The 21,724-nt window shown below is 49.1% G+C and overlaps 2 protein-coding genes across 2 annotated transcripts; one reads left to right on the forward strand and one right to left on the reverse strand.

Moving 5' to 3' along the window:
• The first annotated feature begins 6,318 nt into the window (after positions 1-6,318).
• On the forward strand, positions 6,319-9,241 carry LOC124680536 (receptor-like protein kinase FERONIA). Its single transcript, XM_047215583.1, has one exon. The coding sequence runs from the start codon at positions 6,510-6,512 to the stop codon at positions 9,000-9,002; it is 2,493 nt and encodes an 830-aa protein (XP_047071539.1). The 5' UTR covers positions 6,319-6,509; the 3' UTR covers positions 9,003-9,241.
• Positions 9,242-9,772: 531 nt separating this feature from the next.
• On the reverse strand, positions 9,773-13,571 carry LOC124680548 (uncharacterized protein At4g15970-like). The gene is made up of 3 exons (XM_047215597.1): positions 12,918-13,571; positions 11,196-11,567; positions 9,773-10,545 (listed from the first exon to the last, which is right to left on the reverse strand). Exons 1-3 carry the CDS (start codon positions 13,194-13,196, stop codon positions 10,060-10,062), a joined length of 1,137 nt encoding a protein of 378 aa, XP_047071553.1. The 5' UTR covers positions 13,197-13,571; the 3' UTR covers positions 9,773-10,059.
• Positions 13,572-21,724: the final 8,153 nt, after the last annotated feature.

Consider the following 21,724-nt stretch of genomic DNA (forward strand, 5'->3'; position numbering starts at 1 on the left):
AGTGACTGTACCTGTACTTGCTCGTGTGTACGACTGTGCTTCTGTACGTGCTCATTTGCACAATTGAACTTACTCGTGTGGGCGACTATACCTGTACGCATGTACTTGCTCGTGTGCGAGACTATACATGTCTTTTGTGGGCGACTGTACATGTACTTACTCGTGTGCATGACTGGACCTGTATTGCTTCATGCGCGCGTATGTACTTGAACTGTACTCAGTTTTTCACTGAGTTGTGCTCGTCCTCCGTTGTACTCGTGCTCTGTGTGTAACTATACTCATGCTGTATACACAGCCGTACTCAAGTGTTCACTGAATTGTACTCTTTCTTTGATGTACTTGTGCTTCGTACTTACCTGTATTCGAGTTTTACCTTAGTTGTACTCCTACATCAATGTATCTGGATTTTAGCTCTCGTGCCGTAGGCGTCTTAAAATGTCGCGCATTTGCTCCCTAACTCACTCGCCATGCATGTATGCGTGCTTGAGAGCAATCGATGCATGCTATCTCTGTGCACATGCATGCGCTCTTTCTAAGCCGACACGTCTGGAGCTACGCTGAGGCGACCTTTCTAAAGGTCGATCTCTACCTAATGATTTGCAGCAATGGCAGTGATGTGAAGACTGCAGGTTTTGGGCTATTCCGCCTTACATATAAATGATGTGAAGACTGCAGGCTTTGGGCCATTCGGCCTACTTACAAAGACGTGAAAAATTCGCTGGGTTTTATCATAGGAAAACGCTTCAAAACAGGCGGAGGCTCGGCGTCTTCCAACCTCCGGCTCGTGCGCTTGCCGCGTGTCAGGGCCCACGTTATCTGTTCAGTTGGTTTCTTCCTTTTTCTTTTCTTCTTCCCAGCGTGAAAAACTCCATCCCCAAATCCCGCCGCTGCTGTTCCAAAAAAAAGCATAGAAATCCGGCCGCCGTGGCCTCGGTGGTGGGCTGCCGCCACCGCATACCCATGGCTACCCCCGTCGCCGCGCGCCATGGCTCCTTGCCACCGGGGGCCCAACCTCGAAGTCCTCCGCCGGGCCTCAACCTCGAGGGGTCGATGCCGACCTCCTCCGCGCCGCCGTGTGCCCCGAGTGAGTTGCTGCCGACCTCCACTGCGCGGGCCACCACCGACCTGGAGGTCCACGCCCCCTGCGGCACCTCCTCCGCCCTGCTCGACCGCGAGGCGAGTGCAGTCGCCGGCGTGCTGCTCGCCCGCGAGGATGCAATCTCGAGGGAACCTGGTCGAGATTGGGGGTGCTACCTCCGGCCACCATGCCTCCACCTCGACCTGGTTCGCGCGGCCGCCAAACACCACGATCGCAGTCCCACCGGCAACCATCCAGGTGCTCTTGCGGGATGCCAAGCGCGGTTTCATGGGGTCTGGCCATGGCTGCTGTGACGATGACATCATTTTGCGAGCGTCATGGGGCTGCAAATGATCGCTAGTAGTGCTACCAATGGCGATCGTTGGTGCTGCAAATGGCGCATGCGCTACCAGCGGCGACGAACTGTGCTGCAAATGGTGGCTGCGTGCGCTACCAACAACGGCGGGCGGTGCTACAAACGGCGGTTGTCGGTGCTGCAAGGAATAAGTGTTGGTGCCGCCATTGGCGGGCAGATGAACTGTGCTGCAAAGGTCGTCGGGTGGAGCTGCAAAGACCATGGGATGGAGCTGCAAATCATGCATGGTTAATCTACATGTGGAGTCTACGAGTGCTACCAGTGAAGAACGCGGGTGCTACCATCGGTCAACGCCAGTGCTCCAATAAGCAAGCGGCAGTGCTGCAAAGACCTCGCCGGAGATCGTAGAAAAAAATGTTACAATGATGCTACAATAGCATAACTATGTGGCTCTTCCAGCTGTAGACGTAGTTGCTTCCAGCGTTGGGAAGAGGTGCTGCCATCGGTGGACATTGATGTCGTCGACCAGTAGTGCTACCATTGTTGGGCGAAGATGCTACAAGTGAAGTTTGTCGATGCTTTTATTGGCGGTGGGAGATGCTGCGATGAGGCGCCAGTGTGGCCAAGGAAGAGCGGTGCTGCTACCATTGTTGGACGGAGGTGCTACTAATGTATGGCGTAGATGCTACCATTGGCGGTGGGAGATGTTTCAAGGAGATTGGCGGTGCCGCAACAAGCGGTGATGGTGCTGCCGGTCGGGCGGTTGTGCTACCGGTGGTGCTGCCACAGGTGGGCGCTGGTGCTACCGTCGGTGAGGGTGTTACTGCATGGAGGGGCGCCGGTGCTGCAAGGAGAGGTGGCGGTGCTGCTGCCGGCGAGGTCACTCGCCGGACTTCTTCGGCGACCGTGCGGCGGTGAGGTTGTTATCACCAGAATTTAACCAAGCCAGAGGTGGGCCGCGATCAAGACGGACTTGAAGATATGTACATCAGGGAATAGGTGAATCGGCCTTTATGCGCAGAGTTTGGGCTAGTTAGCCCGTGTATCTTAATATAGTAGGTTATGTAGAGGTTAGAATATATCTCGTGCACGGTTTGGTGCACGTCCACATTAGAAAGTCCGCTGGACTATAAATATGTACCTAGGGTTTATGGAATAAACAACAACCAACGTTCAACACAAACCAATCTCGGCGCATCGCCAACCCCTTCGTCTCAAGGGTTTCTCCGGTAAAGCACCATGCTGCCTAGATCGCATCTTGCGATCTAGGCAGCACGAGCCTGCCCACGTTGTTCATGCGTTGCTCGTATCGAAGCCTTTTTGATGGCGAGCAACGTAGTTATCATAGATGTGTTAGGGTTAGCATTGTTCTTAGTATCATATGCTGTCGTAGTGCAACCCTTGCGCATCTAGCCGTCCTTGTACCTCATCATGGGTGCAGGGGCGGCACCCCGCTTGATCGTTATTTAGTAGATCTGGTCCGTTACGATCGCTCCTTGATTTGTCAGGGATTAGTTTAATATCTGCAATAGTTAGGCCTTACAAAGGGTTGGAGGATCCAGCGGCGTGTAGGGTGTAGTTTGCTGGCCCTAGACAGGATGTTCCGAGGATCAACCTCGTGTTGGTTTTTAGGCCTTGTCTAGGGTTGGCTTACGATCACCGTGCGCGAGCGCGAGGCCCAATCGTGAGTAGGATGATCCGATTATGCGGTGAAAATCCTAGATCGTCGTGGATCTCATATGCTTTATCTTGATCAAGCAGGACCACCATATATTCGGCCACCTTGGACGAATCATGGGTGGATCGGCTCCATGAGCCGATTCACAGGATAACCTGAGAGCCGATCAAGGCTCGTATTTAACGTGTACGTGTGTGCCCTGCAGGAAACTAAGCGAGGCATCATCCACACCTTCCTGACCAGGTATAGGTCAGGTGGCACGCCCTTCCTCTATTTCCTTTGTATTTCCTGGCGTTAGGCAATGCACTATATGTGTTCGCTGAATTGCTGGCACGACCATGCTTGAATTATAACTGAAGGATGTTCCTTGGGACACTGGTTGTTACTAATGCACTCTGCATGCTTCATGAATTGCTGCCATGCCAGTGCTTGAATTATAACTGAAGTATTTTTCTTGGGAATGATTTCCAATCAACTGGTAATACCACGTTATACTAGGAAATAGTGTAAGCGCTTTTGGATAAAAAAGACCGTAGAAATTTGAGCATTGTTCTCTCCATTGTTATCTCTCGGTCTTAAGGGTACGTTTGGTTCGCAACCAACGCTGGTCATACCAAAAGCTCGCCTGTACATTTGGCTATTGCTTGGCCTAGTGCCAATTCTTTGGCTCGCCCAGCCCAGCCTGGGATGCCCCTGTGTGTTATTCTCGCCAATTCATAGGCGCGCGGAGGTTGCGGAAAAAGCTTGCCAAAACCTTGAAAGTATTATTTTTTTTCATAATTGGCACTTGCATTTAACATTTCTTTTTCGTTATCAGTAGCCCTAAATCAGGAAAAATCATTGTAAACAATAGTTTCTCGCACATGTGTGTGTCATATTTAACTAAGAATAATGTGCATCATATTAAAGGCCATTTTTGTGGATGCTTCTACTGGCCTGGGGGAGTGAATCTAGAACATTGGTGTGTTGCCTGATGAATTATTGGTGATGATTGCCGAAGATATGATCTGCAGAATGGAATTTTGCATTGTACTACTTTACTCTATATGCCATGTTATGTGAGATTATCTATGCAGATCCTCTCCATGTTCAAGCCACTATGAAAAGTCAATATTTTTTTATGCAAACATGTAGTCCAATATTCAATTTGCAGAAATCCCATGTTCTTTGGTAACAGGTGGTACACTTGAAGGAGAAGAGGTTAGAGGTTCTATTAGAGAGTGGAGGGAAGAAACCAGTGTTATATACGTGGAAATCGTAGCTGATCAAGGTAAATTGGAGCCTTAAACTTGCTTCGTGAGGTCTATTGACTTTAAATGGCAAGCGTCGAATTTAGCAAATTCCATGGCTCTTTTCTCCTCGTTTAATCTTTCAACCACAACCATTTAGCTTTGCATGTTAAACATTTACGTAATCATTCACGAAATCATGGGGTCATCATATGATCATTGTAAAAGTTGCTGCAGATTGTTCCTACAATAGAAGCTCTGTGTTCTTATAACATAAAATGATGTTGCTTTTTTTTTTCGTTGTCCATCACCTCTCAGTATTTTCTGTAACCAACTCATCCTATAGTTACTTCTGTCATATATGCCATGTATCTTGGATGTCATAAGATAGAAGATGGTGCTAAAAACAGATTTGATAACAATGTTCATTACGACCTTATTATATACAGGGTGACCATCAAGATTTACTGTAAAAAGTATAAAAAAAGGTACTCCCTCCTATCCATAATAACTGTCGGGGATTTAGTACAAAGTTAGTACAACTTTGTACCAAATCTCCATCACTTGTTATGGATCTGAGGGAGTATAAGTTATTTCCTGTTCTGGGGGTAAGTTTTTGTATGTATAATCCTTAACTTAATTCTTCCTGTAAATTTTCACATGTCATAAGTGATAAAGATAATTTAGTATTTAAACAGCTTTTAAAATAGCCGGCCTGCATGAATGCACGAGTTGATGCCTAGTAGGAATAATCAAAGTCATCCATCATATTAGTTTCTTTGCCAAAAAGTGTACTATCCAAGAATGAAGAAAAACAATCACTTTCGCCATTCAGGCCAATTCACAACTTAGTCATGAAAGCTGTTGGCCAGCCATTGACCTGGGTATGGGTCTCCCTGTTGTTTATTATCTTTAAAAGTCCTCCTAACTTTTTAATTTGCTCTTTTGATGTGCACATAAATTTGATGTGCTGAAAAAAATATTATAAACCTAAAACAGTAATAATTCATGTAAAGAAATATAAATAGTTATTAATGCAATTTTGTGAAACTATAGGTACTTGTTTGTCAAAATGCACTCCATATATCCTCCTTTTTCCCCACCAACCATTACATTATCACTTCACCAAACACAAGCCGTAGCTACTGTGCCAATGTATCATCATCCTGTAGATACTCAGCCTTGTTTTCACTAGGAATTTGCAACTGCAGCTATCTTATCAGGTAAATTTAAATTTCTGAATTCTCCGTTTCCTTCTTTGATCACTTCTCTTTGTTTCTGCTCTCCTTCAGGTTTGCTGTCTTTATGCGTGCTAGCCTTTTTTTTGTTTTATATTCATTAGATAAATAATATTTCCTAAATCTTTGTAGTAACTTTTATTCTTTAACCTAGCTTCATATTCATCAAATAAGGGGTAGAAACTATGACCGAGAAATAAAAATGGTCTTACTACTTTTAGTTTCTCTCATCTTGAAGAGTTGGAGCAATAAATTCTTAATGTTTTGCTGGAGCAGAACCGGTATTTGCCAACGTGATTTGATTTGACAAATATGAACACAACCTTTGAATTTGATGGCATTTTCCCAGGTTATCGCAGTCACAAGGTTCCCGCTTGGAATTAGTATTGTTTATCAGTTTTCAGTTTAAAAATTTGAAGTTCAGTTAAATGTTGAGGACTTTCTCACCCTGCACTCACAAGGATTGTCATTTCTTGATGGTAACTGTCTTATTATTTACGTTTGAATTTGAAACCCTGGTTGTGAGCAGGTTCTCATAAATTTGATAACTTTGTGATTTCGATGGAAAACTTAAATATGTATGGCAAACATACTATGCCGTTTTAGACTTTTAGTACATAAGATGCTTGACTGGGGAACAGATATGCTAATCTCATGTCACTTGAAGCCCTGTGATGGATCATTTTCTTATTGACTACTAATATTGGAGCACTTTAGTTTGGTCCTCACCCACTTTCCAACTAATAATTTGTTCTGCATATTCAGGTGGGGTTGTCTAGCTATCTTGTTGCCCATTCACCACAAAGGAAGAACTAGTATGCTAAATCAACTATGTTTCTTAAATCTTTCCTGAATCTCTACAACAAGGCCTTAGTCCGATCTTCTTGCTTGGTACATTTGTACATGTAACAACAGAAACTCTCAGACACTTGATCTTGACAGACAGAAAGACACGAGCCAGTCAGCCACTATGGCCTACCCGATCCAACTACTACTATTTTCCCACATATGCCTCCCACTGATGGCTCTCTTGTTGTTTCCCATGGTGTGTGACGCCTCCGAAGGCTCTCGCCAGATCCGCCTGAGATGTGGCGCTACCAGCAGTGCCAGTGATTCTGATGGTCGAACATGGGAAGGGGACAGTAACTTGCGGTTAGCTGTTCCGGGCTTTTCAACCAACGCGTCATACCTAGACCCCTCACTTCCCTCTCCAGTGCCTTACATGACTGCTCGCATCTTCACTTCGAATTTCACATATGTATTTGGGGTTGACCCTGGTCGCATGTTCCTTCGACTCTACTTCTATCCATCTGCTTATGGTGAACATTCTGCTGCAGATGCATTCTTTAGTGTCACTGCAGGGATCCATAGCCTTCTAAATGACTTCAATCCTTCCCACACTGCTCAGGTCATGGGACATACTTACCTCATACGTGAATACTCGTTGAATGTTACTTCAGATGGGCTTTATGTCACATTTTCCCCATCATCACGGAGTATTAGGTCTTACGCATTTGTGAACGGCATTGAGGTTGTGCCAACTCCTGACATTTTCACGACACCGGTGCCAAGATTTGTGAATGGTGGGAACCCAGATCTAGTCCGAATTTCCTCTGACATAGGCTTTCAAACAATGTACCGTCTCAATGTTGGGGGTGTGACTACCGCCGGGAAATATGATTCCGGCTTTTATCGCTCATGGGAAGAGGACTCCCCATATATTTATGGACGTTCAGATGGGGTGAATTTCTTCAGAGACAGCAATGTCACAATCAGTTACCCGCTTAGCATGCCAGATTATATTGCACCAGTGTATGTCTATGAGACAGCAAGATCCATGGGAAGAGATGCACATATCAACTTAAGGTACAACCTTACATGGGTTTTGCCTGTTGATGCAGGGTTCTACTACCTTTTGAGGTTCCATTTCTGTGAGATCCAGTACCCAATTACCAAGGAGAACCAGAGGAACTTCTTCATATACATCAATAATCAGACTACAGAGTCAATGGATGTCATTGAGTGGAGTGGAGGAATTGGTATTCCGTTTTACACCAACTACATTGTTGCCACAGTTGGTTATGGTCAAACAGATCTGTGGGTGGCACTCCACCCCGATTGCAGAACCAAGCCAGAATATGTTGACGCAATCCTGAATGGCATGGAGGTCTTCAAGCTACAAGATAAGCGCAATAACCTTGCTGGTGTTAACCCTATACTCAAGTCTGATGGTCAAGGCAAAACTGACGCTAGTATCCTAGCAATTGTTGGTGGAGCTATTTCTTGTTTCCTGGCTCTGTTGGTTGTCTGTTTCTGCATTTGTGTTAAGTACAGAGGGAAGAAAACTGTAGGTACCAAATGGATTCGCTGGAATCCTCCAGATAGACACATGCATCTACTATTAACCACATCGCACTCAAAGGATTCCAAGCTTTGCCACCGCTTCTCGTTCATGCAAATTCAGGAAGCCACCAATAACTTTGATGCAGCCTTCCTGGTTGGTAAAGGTGGGTTTGGGAATGTATACCACGGTCAGATAACGGGTGGGACGAAGATAGCATTCAAGCGTGGTAATCCTCTGTCTCAGCAGGGCATTCACGAATTCCGGAATGAAATAGAGATGTTAACCGATCTCCGGCATCGTCACCTCGTGTCACTGATTGGGTATTGTGATGAAGGCTCCGAGATGATCTTGCTGTATGAATACATGGCCAACAGGACACTCCAGGAGCACTTGTATAATACCAACAAACCACCATTGCCATGGGAGCAGCGTCTTATGATATGCATTGGTGCAGCACTAGGGCTGAATTACCTGCACACTGGTGCGAAGCAGGCCATCATCCACCGTGATGTGAAGACTACTAACATCCTGTTGGATGACAAGTGGGTGGCAAAGGTTTCCGACTTTGGGTTGTCTAAGGCTAGTACAGACATGGATAAAACCCATGTGAGCACTGCCGTGAAAGGCAGCTTTGGATATCTAGATCCTGAATACTTTCGGTGCCAGCGACTCACCAACAAATCGGATGTGTACTCCTTTGGGGTTGTTTTGTTTGAGGTTCTCTGCGCACGTCCAGTAATAAACACCAGTCTTCCCGAGGAGCAAGTGAGCCTGCGTGACTGGGCGCTGTGCTGCCAGAAGGAAGGTGTTCTCGGTGAGATCATCGACCCCTATCTTGTTGGCAAAATCACGCCAAGGTGCTTCAAGAAATTTGCAGAGACTGCGGAGCAGTGTGTCGCTGAACGGAGCATGGATAGGCCATCTATGGGTGATGTTCTGTGGAACCTCCAGGTCGCACTACAGCTGCAGCGGGGTGCAACAGATCTGACGGACGAGTGGTACCACTCCGAGGAGACACCATTGTTGACGAACTGGGTACAACCATCTTCAGGCTCAGTGATGAGCATGTCAGGACAGAAAGCCGTATTCTCGGCGCTCATGCATCCAGATGGCCGGTAAGACAGAACTGCTGTTTAATGAGGACTTCTATTTATCATCTGCTGGTTCTGTGAAGCTGGCAGATTCACATTTACAGGTCGTTTGCCCCTTGTGTACTAGCAAGTGTGTTGTTGAACCGTTCCATAAACCTGTGTGCGCATTGTACATTCTGGTTACATTCCTAACTGATCATATCCTCAGTTGTTGTACTGGTATATGCACCACCAATGATGTATTCTTACTGTTGAAAAAACTTGAGTTAGCAGACTCCACATGCCTCAGTTTGAAGCCATGAAATTCGCTCGAGTTTAGAGGAGTAATGCTCTCTTTTTTCAAACTTAAATTGCAAAAATTATATGCAAATGTTGAGCATCCCTCTATTTTAGCACCCATTTTGTAGGGAATGCTCAAAGCACCCAAGCATGCAAAAGAAAATGTTCAGGGGACACTCTTTACTTTGGGAGTTGGATCCTGTTCTTTCATTCCTCCCAGGGGTACAGATATGCTTGGCCTTAATGCTTGCTCAAACACACCTATTCCTTGAGTTTCGGAAGCCCATAAATTCGCTCGAGTTTAGGGGTAGTGCTTTCTTTTTTCTTCGCTGGATTTTTGGAAGCCCATAATTTCCTCTAGTATATTTAATTTTTTTATATAGAAATGTTAAGCATCCCTGGATTTAACTAAGCACACCTTTTGCAGGGAATGCTCAAAGCACCTAAAAGCATGCAAAAGAAAATTTCAGGGAACGCTCTTTTTCTTTCGTAGTTGGATCCAACGGGTATACTATAAGCTTGCTCTAACTCGAGGACTTCATGTTCAGGGGTATAAATAAGCTGTTTCATTAATTCCATCTATAATTACAGGGAAGAGCACATATGCATAAGGATATGAGTATAACTTAACTTAACGGTATACCTCCTAAGCCCTCAATTAAGCTGGCAAAAAAAAAAAGAATCAACGGATCGATGCTGCTACCTCTCTGAATCCCAATCTTCCTCTTTTATCATTATGATTCAAGAAGACGAAGAAGAGGAGTAGCTAGCAACACAAAGAATGGGCAACCACCAGAAGTAGCAACTCAGTGGATGCATATGCCAGGGACCTTCCACTGGAACTTGCCGGCCCTCTTCTCCGCCACCGGCGCCGCCGTGTAGTTCCGCCACACATCGAGCACGTTCCTCAGATCATGCAGCTTGGCGCCCAGCCCCACACAGCAGTTGGCGTGCAGGGTGCAGATCTTGTTGAGGTCCTTGCTGAGCTGACAGAAGCCGGAGACGTACTTGGTGTCGAGGAACTGGATATCGATGCCGAGCTTGTCGACCATCTCGTGCTTGATGAGGTTGAACACGTCCTGCTCGTGCTTCCCGAAGAAGCGGTACCGGCCGGCCTGCCAGTGGCGGTAGAACTCGATGGTCTTGGGGCAGGATCGCACGAAGAGGAAGCCGCCGTTGGGGAAGTTGCCGAGGCTGTAGGGGTCGCCGATGAAGACGTCGCTGGAGATGGCGATGTCGGCGCCCATGGAGATGTGCTTGAACGGGTCCCGGAACCACATCACGTCCACGTCCTGCATCGTTTCCATTGACACGGCAACAAACGTTAGAGACCGGGTAGTAGTATGTGTACAAGATTGATTAGTAATTTGATGGCGATTGTTTTAGGATTCTAGTAGCTGGTAGATGATCATGTGAAGGTTGAGATCGACGGGGGGGCATGGAAAGCGTGTCGGGTACATACTGTATACGGAATCTTTGATAGTTCCATGGTTCAGTCGGCCGTAGGATACAAACCACAAGTTTCCAACCGGCCGGCAGCTCACATGATTGGTACAGTTGAAACGAAGACTCTAGCAGCATATTCCATCGAAAAAAGTTCAGACTCTATACAGCAGCTAGCTAGACCGCCTTGTGTGACAGACTGTGGACAATTCAACCGAACATGCTGACCAGCCGAACCCGTTGAACCACCGATCGATCATGGAGCAAGCGGAGCACACTAACCAACACGTAACAAACCTAGCGACCTAGTCGTCTGACAACTCTAACTAACTGTACTCCTAGAGTGACAAGAAGGTAAATACATTTACACATTTCAGCGGTAATTAATAACAGTAATGTGTAAAACTCCTCTCCATATATAAAGTCGACTAAATAAGCGAAAACTAATATGAAATTGAGATGGTGAAAACACAAACAGGATAAATGTATCAGTACGTACCGTGAATAGGAAGTTGTAGCCGAGCTCGACGATGGTCTGCTGGAACTTGTTCCGGCCCCACATCATCTCCAGGTAGTCCTTGCTCATGAAGAACTTCTCAGACCTGTAATCCACCCCCGTCGTCCTGAGAAAGTAGCAGTGCGGGTGCACGATCTGGCACTGCGCGTACGCCGCCGGGTCCATGGTGACGATGACGAGGTGGTCGAGCAGGCGCGCCACGCCGCCCTCGCCGTTGCGGAAGCTCTCGAAGAAGAGGTCCAGCAGCGAGCCCGGCTTCGTCCACGCCGCGTTGATCTGCGTCATGATCACCGTCCGGTCCGCCATCGCCGCCCGGGCCAGCACCTCCTCCAGGTCCCCGTACTCCGACGCCGCCTGCAATGCCGATCGTCGTCAGTGAGGGGCAGACAAAGTTCAGGGTTTGTGGAATGCATGGACGGATTCGGAGAGACCGGCCAGTGAATGCCGGCCTGCCGGCCGTGCCATGCCGGTACCGGCAACTGCACTTGATTGCAAATTTTTCAGTTGTTTTTACTAGTCACATGTGGAGCCTAATGATGGTCACATGGGTGTCTGAACAGAAATAGATTTTGGTTGTCAGGGAGGCCTGCCCCCATGCTGCCGTGCCTGTACTTTGATGCATCAACACGGGCAGGCAGATGGACGGTGGTCCCTGGGTCCTAGGGCCAGCAACGGCCGTCCGATCAGAGGCAGAGGTAAATAGCCGTTTGGACCGCCACGTGTACGGCTGTCAGGGCGACGCATGGCGGACACGTGTGTAGACGTGGCAGCCATGCCGACAGCAGTAACAAAGGCAGAAGAGTAGAACGTGAACCGTAATGACTCGTGTACTAGTAAGCTTTTTTGTCATCATATGATCAAGCTACAAGGGTGATGACTCGTGTCATAACCAAGCTTTTTTGGCCATCATTTGCAGAAGCTACAAGAGCGTCGATGAGTCATTAGCACTTTATAAATGGCCATGGCAATGGCTAATGACACCTAGCTAGTCGGTGGAGGAAAGAAAAAAAAGTTGGATGTTGAAAGAGCAATTGGTGAGGGAGGGCGGTCAGAGGTGGCGGAGAAAGCATACGTCCACATACAGTACATAGCTAGCCGCCTCGAGACGTGAGCTGGTCTCGCCTCCTCAACAGCTTTCCTTTCGGCTTGGACTCGATCAACACACACCGTGATCACGCGCGCGGGCTTTTCCTTTTGGTTAACCCGTCGCCGTCGGCTCACGCAACTTATTCGAAAGCAGATGATTCTGCTACTAATAGCATTGTTTATCTTCCTAGCTAGCTGATCAGCGCATGAAAACGGTATCTCGATTAGGTGAGCAAGGAAATTTAAGAAAAAAAGAATTCATCTGCTAATTTCATAGAGAAACAAGTCCTCTTCTGAACGGAACGGAATGGAACAGGACTGGCTCCGAGCTGTAGATTGCGGTGAGAATGAACAACGAAACTCTTCTTCTTTCGGAACTTTGTTGAAAGAATGGCGAAGAAGATTCGTGGTAACCGGGAAGATGGATATACTAGTGGTAGTACTTGAGTAAGCAGAACATTTGCTCGTGGAGGATCAGCTGTCGGAGACGAACTGTCCGTGGATGGTAGTATTTATGATCCAACAGTAGTAATCCTCGGAGATCATCTTAATTAAACCCCAAGTCTGGTACGGGTAATCAAGCAAGTAGCACGGAGACAAAATTGATTTGCTTCGTACCTTGGCGGGTGCGGGTGCCGGGGCGGCGAGGGCGGAGACGTTGCGGGCGGCGTCGGAGGCGGCCGCCGTGTCGTCGGCGACGGAGCGCAGGTGCTCGAGCTGGGCGGCGGCGGTGCCGTTGTTGCGGCTCCATGCGGCGACGTCGACGAGGCGGTTGCCGGGGCTGGCGGACATGAAGAAGAGGACGCAGACGGTGGCCATGGCGGCGCCGAGCGTGAAGGACACCAGCGGGCTAATGCTGGCGCTGCCCGCGTCCCCCTTCATCTTCCCTCCCAACATCTGGTCTTGCTCCACCAAAGAATCGATCTGTCACGGCAACCTCAGAGCTCAGAGCTCAGAGAAACCAATCGGGACGAATTGGCAGGGCAAGAACAGGGCCGGCGACTCCGTTGGTTGGACACGAGGAGGAAGGCGAGCGGGAGGGAAAGATGCAACAAGCAAGGAAGCAAACTCGAAGGCTTTTAAGAGGTTGAAGAAGGAGGAGAAATGATGATTGTGGAATTGCGCGTATGTATGTCGTGGCGGCTTAGAGACAGATCATCTGATTCCCACTGATTGATTGATGTTGCTGCCTATAGCCTGATTACCCTTGCCTCGCCGGTGGTCTCTCTCTTATTTGTGTGTGTTCATGGAGCAGGTTATAACTACTCTTGGGCCCGTCGCGTGGCTCTTTCGCTCGAGTCTCAGCTTGTTGAAAAAAGGAAAGGAAGTGGTACTTGGCTCGCTCGGTTGGGCCCACCTGTTTGGCCCGCCCGATCGGTGGCTAGTTTGAAAGTCGTCGCACGGTTGGGCATGGGTCCGCCGCGCCGGCTTCGGTTTGGCAGCGACCCCAACGCCGCCGGTTGCTGCCAGCCGCCCGTTCGAGACCGCGCCGCTGCTGCCATAACGCATTTTGTTCTGTACCATAGGACTAGTGTAGTGCCGTTCTGCACCTAGCTTAGCTTGCTCATGGAGTCATGGGTGTTTCCAACGTAGTAGCATTTGGGATTTTTGGATGGGCTCGCTTCACTTCCTACGCGTACTTCGTCTCTGCCCATCCGTAGTGATCGAATGAACGGCGGCTTCGTCTTTCACCAAAGGCTCTAGCCGCCTCTTTCGGATCTAGCCGCCGCCTCCAACTCTTCCACAACTCGGTTCCTTCTCCTTCCGCCACATCGAGAGCGGTGGGGAACCCGATCTCTGAGCTGAGTTCTTACTAAAGTCAACAGATAAGGGTAGGGACTCCGAAACCATCTTCGTTTCCGCCTCCACGTCAGTGGAGCTGGCATCTGGCCCTTCGTTAGGCGACGAGATCTTCCTTGCAACGTCAAATGGTGTTGTTGATAGACTATGTACGGTCTCATAGCTCCTGCTTCGTCATATCGGTTTTGGAATTACTATCAAAGTTATCAAGAGGATGATGTTCCTCGGTTTTTTTTTGTCATGAATGCTGCATCTTCGATAATGGTGGTTCGTATGATCGTCTCCCCAGCAAAGTCGAAAAGTCATTTTGGTTACTGTTTCCTAAAATACCGGTGTTGGTTGGTAAATTTAATTATAAGAGAACATTCATCTGTATATACAACACGGTGTTCGATTATTGTTTTCTAAGTACTCTTGTCTAAGCACTCCAGTTGCATAAAAGACTTGGTTGAAATAGCAGGAAATTACCTGACTGTGATGTGGGCCACTCTAAAAGTCTGGTTATGACCTACACCGTGAATGTACATGGCAACTTGCTCTCCACACACATGTGGATGCTATCTTGCAACAATCAACTCCCGTTAAACCTCTTGAAAAGTTTATGGAAGGAGGATTTTTCATTCTTATCTTGGGCCAGCATGGGACCATAAGTTACTGCCTGATAGGCAGCTCGTCTAACTATTATTATGTGCAGGAAGAGTATCTAGGCCTGAACAACAACTACGATTGTTGTTGCCTGATGGGGCAGATTCATCTGGTCATCCTATTCAATTAGATCTAACATAAGTTCTTGCTAAATCTACCGTAGAGGATATCAACTAACGACATGGGTAGAAAGTAGGGCACGAGATGCTGGTTTACCTCCGCCATTGGTAATGAGGGTGAGTAGTCGGGGTCGGAGAAGAAAAAGATCTCGCTTGTGGATCCTAGGCTGGAGACTAAGTAGCTACAACGACAAACAAGTATGGCCTTCCGGTGCTGGAGCAGACGGAACCTTCGGGGGAGGTAAAACTGCGGAACCGCATGTGTCGAGAGCGAAAACGAGTGTATTTTCATACTCTTCTGCTCGGAGATGGCCGGAAAGAAAAGGTGACACTAGCTTTGCCACGAAACCCATTCCGGCAATTTTGGTTCTCCCGATGTCTCGCGTTGGCCTTCCACGCCCACACCGTTACCTCCTTTGACGCCGCTAGCTTCGGGCTCCATGGAAACGACCAAACTGACGTTCCTAGCAGAGCCCAACCAAAAATTGCTTCTAGCAGGCAACGTACAAACATATATTTTTGCATCCAACAGTTTATTTAGAGAGGATGCGGCAAATAATCACGCACCCTAACGATGAGTTGGCCAAGGGTGTAGTGTAAACATGTAGGACGAGTGGTCGAAGATGCATGTTACGGTCAACCAGGCTCGCTTTCGACCAGTCGGTGCTTAGAGAAAAAGATCTTGCTGCTCTGGCGTGTTAGGCTGGCTTCTCTGTGTAGTCAGTCGCGTCGATCGCCCCACGCCGTCTCGCGCGACGCCGACGCCTGCTAGCTGTTGCCGTCGGTCGACGTTGCAAAAGCTAAGCATACTTGCTTGTTGCTAATACTATACGATTTTGTTTTCGAAAAATGGTTTTATTCTTTTCGTAATCCACTGCCTCTTTAGTCCCGTGACTGATGATCGATCGTCGTCTAGTGTAGATTTATAGGCTCAGTATGTTTCTTCTTCTTCTTCCATGCTCTGTTTTCCTCGTCTCGAGTGGTACGTACGCAACACAGGGGCCCACAGGCATCCCGTTTGTGGATTAAACAAATTAAGAAGAAAGATGAGCATGATCACCACGGGCTAGCTCGCGACATTCCGCCCCGGCATTCTGCCGCCAATCCCGGGGAGACTAATCTCCGCTTTGAAATCGAATATGATGCTTGCTGTAGTAGTATACTGCACTTAATTTGTCGGTGCGCGCGTCGACAAATTAGCAGCACATTTCTGGCTAGCTCTCACGTCGTCGTCACGAACGAATGCATAATTCGTCACCATGGCCGGACGTCAAATGTGGTCGTCCCGCTTCCTAAACTTAGGCGCGTGCTTTGATTAATCCGCCGGTTTGGCCTGAGCCACAAATTTCCAAGCTCCATACTTGGGCGCGGCGCCGTGGAGTTAGACGTGGTCCAACGTTTTTCTCCTGATATATGTATGCATGGTGCAATTCAACACCTCACCGAACTCTTGTTTTTAGCTACGATCCAAAAACTACTGCAATTTTCTTTTAGCCGGCCGTCCATGCTAAGTGGCCTACAAGGAATAAGGAATTTGCGTTTACCTTCCAGTACTAATTAACCACCTAGCCCCACCTGCCCATAACGTGGAACATGTGATTTTTTTTAAAAAAAAAAATCTATTTTAAACACTCAAGTCCAAGAGGTTCAGCAAAATGAAACACTGAATTTCAAAATCCGTTGTTTGTTTCAAGTTTTGTTGTTTGCACTCTGAGCAACTGAACGTTGGTCTAAATTGGACCTCGAAGCTGTTTGGCCAGGTCTAAATTGAACGGCTACATGACGAGTGGTCCTAGAAGAAGCGTCATTTAGCCTGTAACAATCCTTGACCTCTTTGACTTGCTTGATGCGATCTTTGAGGTCACCGATTTGGTCAACGATTCCTCGACGTGACCCAAGCGTCTTGAGACGGCGAGCGGTTTTGCGGAAGAACTCCTTGAAACCCCCCTTATACCCGTCGTCATCGCCAAGGTGGCGGACAGGGATGGAGACAAGGGGGACGAGGGGGGCATCCCCCCCCCCCCCTATGCTTCATTCTTGGCTCCATCCTTGCACATACGCAAATAATTTACAAAAGGCCCATATACATAATTATCTATTCTACTTGTGCTATCTGTCTTGGGTAGTTATGTATCTGAAATTCTGAATTAATTAAGACCACGGGTGTGTCACCGTCCATAAGCGAGGAGCACAAGCGACGAGTCTAGCGGCGCTCGAAAATATGGAAGAAATTAAATGAAGCTTGTCGTGGGTTTCTGATTATGTCTACCTCGATTCCGCACTCACGCCGCTGATGAGTAGAGGTTGATGCTACGCCGTAACTTATTCCTGCCCCTCCCAATCCCGCCGGCGTGTATGGTTATGTTGCCTTGTTTTTTCAGATTGAGAGAGGAGTTAGATGGGAGAGGAATCTAACGTATGTGCTTGTGAGGAAATGGATATTCCCGGTTAGGATTATCCTTTTCCTGAGGCGTGAGACAACTCAAGTTTAAATTTAGACCGGTGGTCGATACTTTAGAATACAACAACAAGGAATCAAACTTAGGGTTTGTTTCGTCGAACCTCTACAAGTATAAAATTTTAAATAGATTTTTTTTCTATTTTCTTTTTACGAGTCACATTCTGGCCCAAGGAATGATTATCCATGCGGTTACCTTGGTCGTATAAAGATGTCGCCTACCTTAGTAGAGTTTGACTTTTCCATACGGCGACAGGTGGGCCTGTTGGAAGTTTTCCACCGTGCGTGACCTCATTGAGTCATCCTACGCTGGATTCTGCACACACGTCGCCATAGCAGCATGTTCGTCGGTGGTTTACAAAATGTAGTAGCTACCGAATTAGCGATATTATTATAAATCGATCAGGGAATCAATGCCCTGACGCAACATAGACGTCAACGATAGGTGATGATTAGGGAGTTTTTTTTCCCTTTTCTGAACTTATCAATGATTATTAGTTAGTTGCTAGTTGTACTAATTGCCACCGGCACACCGGAAAGAGAATAGTAGGGGAAAAGAAATGTGTTGGCTACAGATGTAAGTGCATGCATGGACAGACCAGGCCAAGTAGTTGTTTGCACTTGCACATGGCGCCTGCCTACCTACATTTGACGCCGCGGCGTCTCTGGAAACCGGGGACGACAGTTGGAAATCTATGTTTGATTACTTGCATATGGTTAATCTAATAAATAAATATGGAATTTTTTCGATCTAACAGGAGGCTAGAGAACCCTAACCCCGCCTCTGGGTCGCTCCCAGGCGACTCCGAGGCGCCCGCGCCGCCGCCGCCACACCCCACTCTCCACCGCGCCCTCCACCCCCGCTGCCGTCGGAGGAAGCCGCCCAGCGGCGGACGGCGGCAGCGGGAGGCCACCTCCTCCCCAAATCCAAACCCCCAACCCCAAGAAACACCTCAACATTGGGCTGCTTGGCGCTCCAGGCACAGCACCTCTGGCCGTCGCGCCAGACGACGGCGGCCGCCGGGATCTTGCGCGTGCGCAACGGCTGCTCTCCGCCTGGGGCCACTGCTGCGTCCTGCGCGCCCTGCGCCAATCGACGGCGCCCCCGTCGAGATCCGCCGTGGCCGCCACTCCGCCCCCAAGCCCGCACGCAAACAGGTGCCGCCGCTCTCTCCTCCGCCTTGATCCCGTGGGTGCGCGGTCCGACCCGCCCAGCCGTCGCGCCAGGCCTCGGCGCCCCGTCGGGATCAATGGCTGGCCCCCCCTGCTGCTCCCTGGCGTCGTCAAGCCGTCAAGACGTTCTCCACCTCGGCTCCCGGCGTCGTCAAGCCGGCTGCTGCGTGGTCCGGCTGCCTTCCGAGTCTCCGCCTTGGGTGTCCGGCCGTTGATCCCGGCCCCTGGTGTGTGGCTCGCCGTCGTGCGCGGCCGGCGCCGCGCCCCTGCGACGGGCTTCTGGGTGGCTGCCCCTCTTCTTGCCGCTGCCCTTCCGTCCGGGGTGGGGGCTCCCTGCAGTTCGACCACTCCCCTTCTCCGGTGGCCCGTGTCCACCCCTCGCCGTGGTTCCTGCTGGGTGGGAGAGGTCAGCTTGTCTTGATGCCTGGTTGTAGGTGCACATCCGAGCGAAAGCTCATGGACGATGACGCCGCTGTCGCCATACCCCTCCTTGGAGGCGTTCTTTTGGCTCTGTGCACCTCGCCGCGTTCGGGACTATGCTTACCTCTCGTCTTCCCGCTAGCCGCCTGCTCGTATATTTACGGGCCTAGGCCGTTGTCATGGTGGCCCCGTCCGAGCCGCCTGGACGTCCTGGGGTTGCCTCGGTATGCGCCCCATCGACCACGGGGGCGGCACACCGGTATCGTCTCCCCAGTCTCGGCTATCCGACGCCTTTCGACTGTGTTGGTCTTGGTGGCACACCGCCTTCGGCATCGCCGGCGGCACACCGGTGTCGCCGCACGGACTCGGCTATCCGACGCCGTTCGTCCGTGCCGGGATGGTTCTTCGTGTGCTTCTGATGGGTTCCACGAATTCCACAGCCTGCTCCCTCGGTCTGCTTGTGGTGTGGTTTCTCTCCGGAGTTGCTCGCTAGCGGTTGGCGTGAGGTCCTCAAGGTGACGTCGGGTTTTGGCTTTGTCTGGCTTGCGCTTGTGGCGTGACTTGTCTCTGCATCGCCCTTCGACCACGGGGTCGGCACACCGGTGTCGTCGCCCCAGTCTCGGCTATCCGACGCCCTTCGACTGAGCTTGGTCTCGGTTCTGCAGGTCTTCGTCGTCGTCCTTCGCTGCCATGCCAAGTCGCAATGACTGTCCTTTGTGGAGCTGACCTCCCGGGGGTTCGGTTGGCTTCGGTTGCTAACCTCCCCCTCCCCTTTGTGTTCCTTTTTCTAGTTTGTTTTTTTTTTCTGTATTTTATTGTTTCCTTCTCTCCTGTATCCCCGTGTATCTCCCCACATCTGTTGTAAGAACATGGGCCTGCCAGGCTACTTTCGTGGAATATAACAAGCGGTAGGAATTTCCCCCCGTCAATCTCGAAAAAAAAATATGGAGAATCTATCATGCATGATTATGATAAGGAGTAAGACAGGACTGCATGATTAGTAGATTTTGAAGACCAATAACAAAATTTGAAAAAAGAATTAGTCATGTTCCGTGTAATCAGAGATATACAAACTTACAAAGTAGTATTTCAGTGACATATAGACCACCCGGCCACGGCTAGCTTAGCTTGGCTAGCTAGGTGTCAATAATGTACATGAGCAGAAGAGGAATTTGTTTCTGTCGAACTGCTACCATTTCGTATCTTTTGAAAGCCGGCCAGCTTAAAAGCCAGGGATTGACAAAACAAAGTATGCATATGCTCCTCATACATCAGACGACATAATTCTACATACTCGCACAATTCAGCCACAAGACTTTGATCTTTTCGAATGGGTCTGAACTGAATATCGAATCATCGTTCCTTCCGCTGCAGGGCACCCTTTCGATGAGAGAACAAAGAATACCTAACATGGTAGTACACTCTATGATTGTGTTGCCGGTTTTGCTCTTGTTTTGGCAAGTCAAAAAGCAAAAGGTCATGTCACAGTTGAACACGGTGTTGTGTTTCCGAGGTGCTTTGGCAGCAGCTGAACAGAAAGAAATAAAAATATCCTAATCCAAAGCAGGCAGGCAGGCAAGGTGTCAGCTAGCGGCTACGGTTGTTGCACCGGAAGGATGCGAAGCTTCGGACGAGCTGGAAATCGTCGGCTTGTGCTACTAGCTCCAAACACGCGTCGGTCTTTTTCTCGCTTTGCTTGCTTTCCATGTGCAGCCGCGGTCGTTGTGTGTACATTATGCCCGACCTGCACATGCACCGCCAGATTGCTAAATTCTGTGACGTCTTTGCTTGCTCAAGAGAGGGCATTGAATTCTTTTTGAATGGTTAATTCTTGTTTCTTTTTCTCATGGAACTGCTTGAGATCGAGCTCTTTATGATATGACCATGTATAATGTTCTCTCTCTTCTCTTTCAATACAGCAGCATAGCACTGTTCAAACAAACAATAAGCGACTAGCTCCCCTCCCGAAACCCTCCCCTGCCGGCCTGCCGCTCCCTTCTCGGGCGGAGGCGGAGGCCCCCTTCCGCGTGACCCCAGCGGCCCTTCATCCCCCACCCCTAAGGCTGCCATTGCCGCTGTCTCCGGTGACAGCCCCTCCCGTCGAAGGACGAAGGGGTGGAGAGAGCTCCGCGGCGGCGCTTCATGGGAGGCGGTGGGGCGCTTGCTGAGGATGTCGGGCGGCACGACTGCGGTGGCTGTGGTTTGCTGCACTTCGCCGGTCATCATGGAGGAGTGGGTGGAGTGTGGCGGCCTTCGCCCCCGGCAGCGGTTCGGCGGTGGCGGTGATCTGGGCCTGATTTGGGCCCTCTTAGCCCCAATTGACGCAGGATCCATGGCTTCGGCCAAGCCATCGTCGGTGCTCCGTGCCGCCTTATTCTTCTCTGGTGATCCGGCATGAGTGACTGGCGGCATGGGGGTTGCTGATCTAGCAATAATGGTGGCGGTCCTCGGGTTTCTCCCATGCGAAGATGAAGACCTGCCGGCGGCTGATACGTCTCCAACGTATCTATAATTTCTGATATTCCATGCTAGTTTTATGACAATACCTACATGTTTTGCTCACACTTTATAATGTTTTTATGCATTTTCCGGAACTAACCTATTAACAAGATGCCGAAGTGCCAGTTCCTGTTTTCTGCTGTTTTTGGTTCCAGAAAGGCCGTTCGGGCAATATTCTCGGAATTCGACGAAACGAAGACCAAACATCATAATTCACCGAGACGGACCAGGACACCGAAGGAGAGTCGGAGGGGAGGCCTGGGGCCCCCAGACCACAAGGCGGCGCGGCCTGGAAGGGGGGCGCGCCAGCC

The sequence above is a fragment of the Lolium rigidum genome, unplaced genomic scaffold, assembly GCF_022539505.1.
Source record: "Lolium rigidum isolate FL_2022 unplaced genomic scaffold, APGP_CSIRO_Lrig_0.1 contig_19763_1, whole genome shotgun sequence".
In the NCBI taxonomy this organism is placed as follows: domain Eukaryota; kingdom Viridiplantae; phylum Streptophyta; class Magnoliopsida; order Poales; family Poaceae; genus Lolium; species Lolium rigidum.

Excerpts from the sequence above, each read along its gene's own strand:
- LOC124680536 (XM_047215583.1), top strand. The coding sequence starts at position 6,510 with ATGGCCTACCCGATCCAACTACTACTATTTTCCCACATATGCCTCCCA.
- LOC124680548 (XM_047215597.1), bottom strand. The coding sequence starts at position 13,196 with ATGTTGGGAGGGAAGATGAAGGGGGACGCGGGCAGCGCCAGCATTAGC. Across the intron at positions 11,568-12,917 it reads CGGCACCCGCACCCGCCAAG|GCGGCGTCGGAGTACGGGGA; the intron begins GTACGAAGCAAA and ends TCGGCATTGCAG. Across the intron at positions 10,546-11,195 it reads GCTACAACTTCCTATTCACG|GACGTGGACGTGATGTGGTT; the intron begins GTACGTACTGAT and ends GAAACGATGCAG.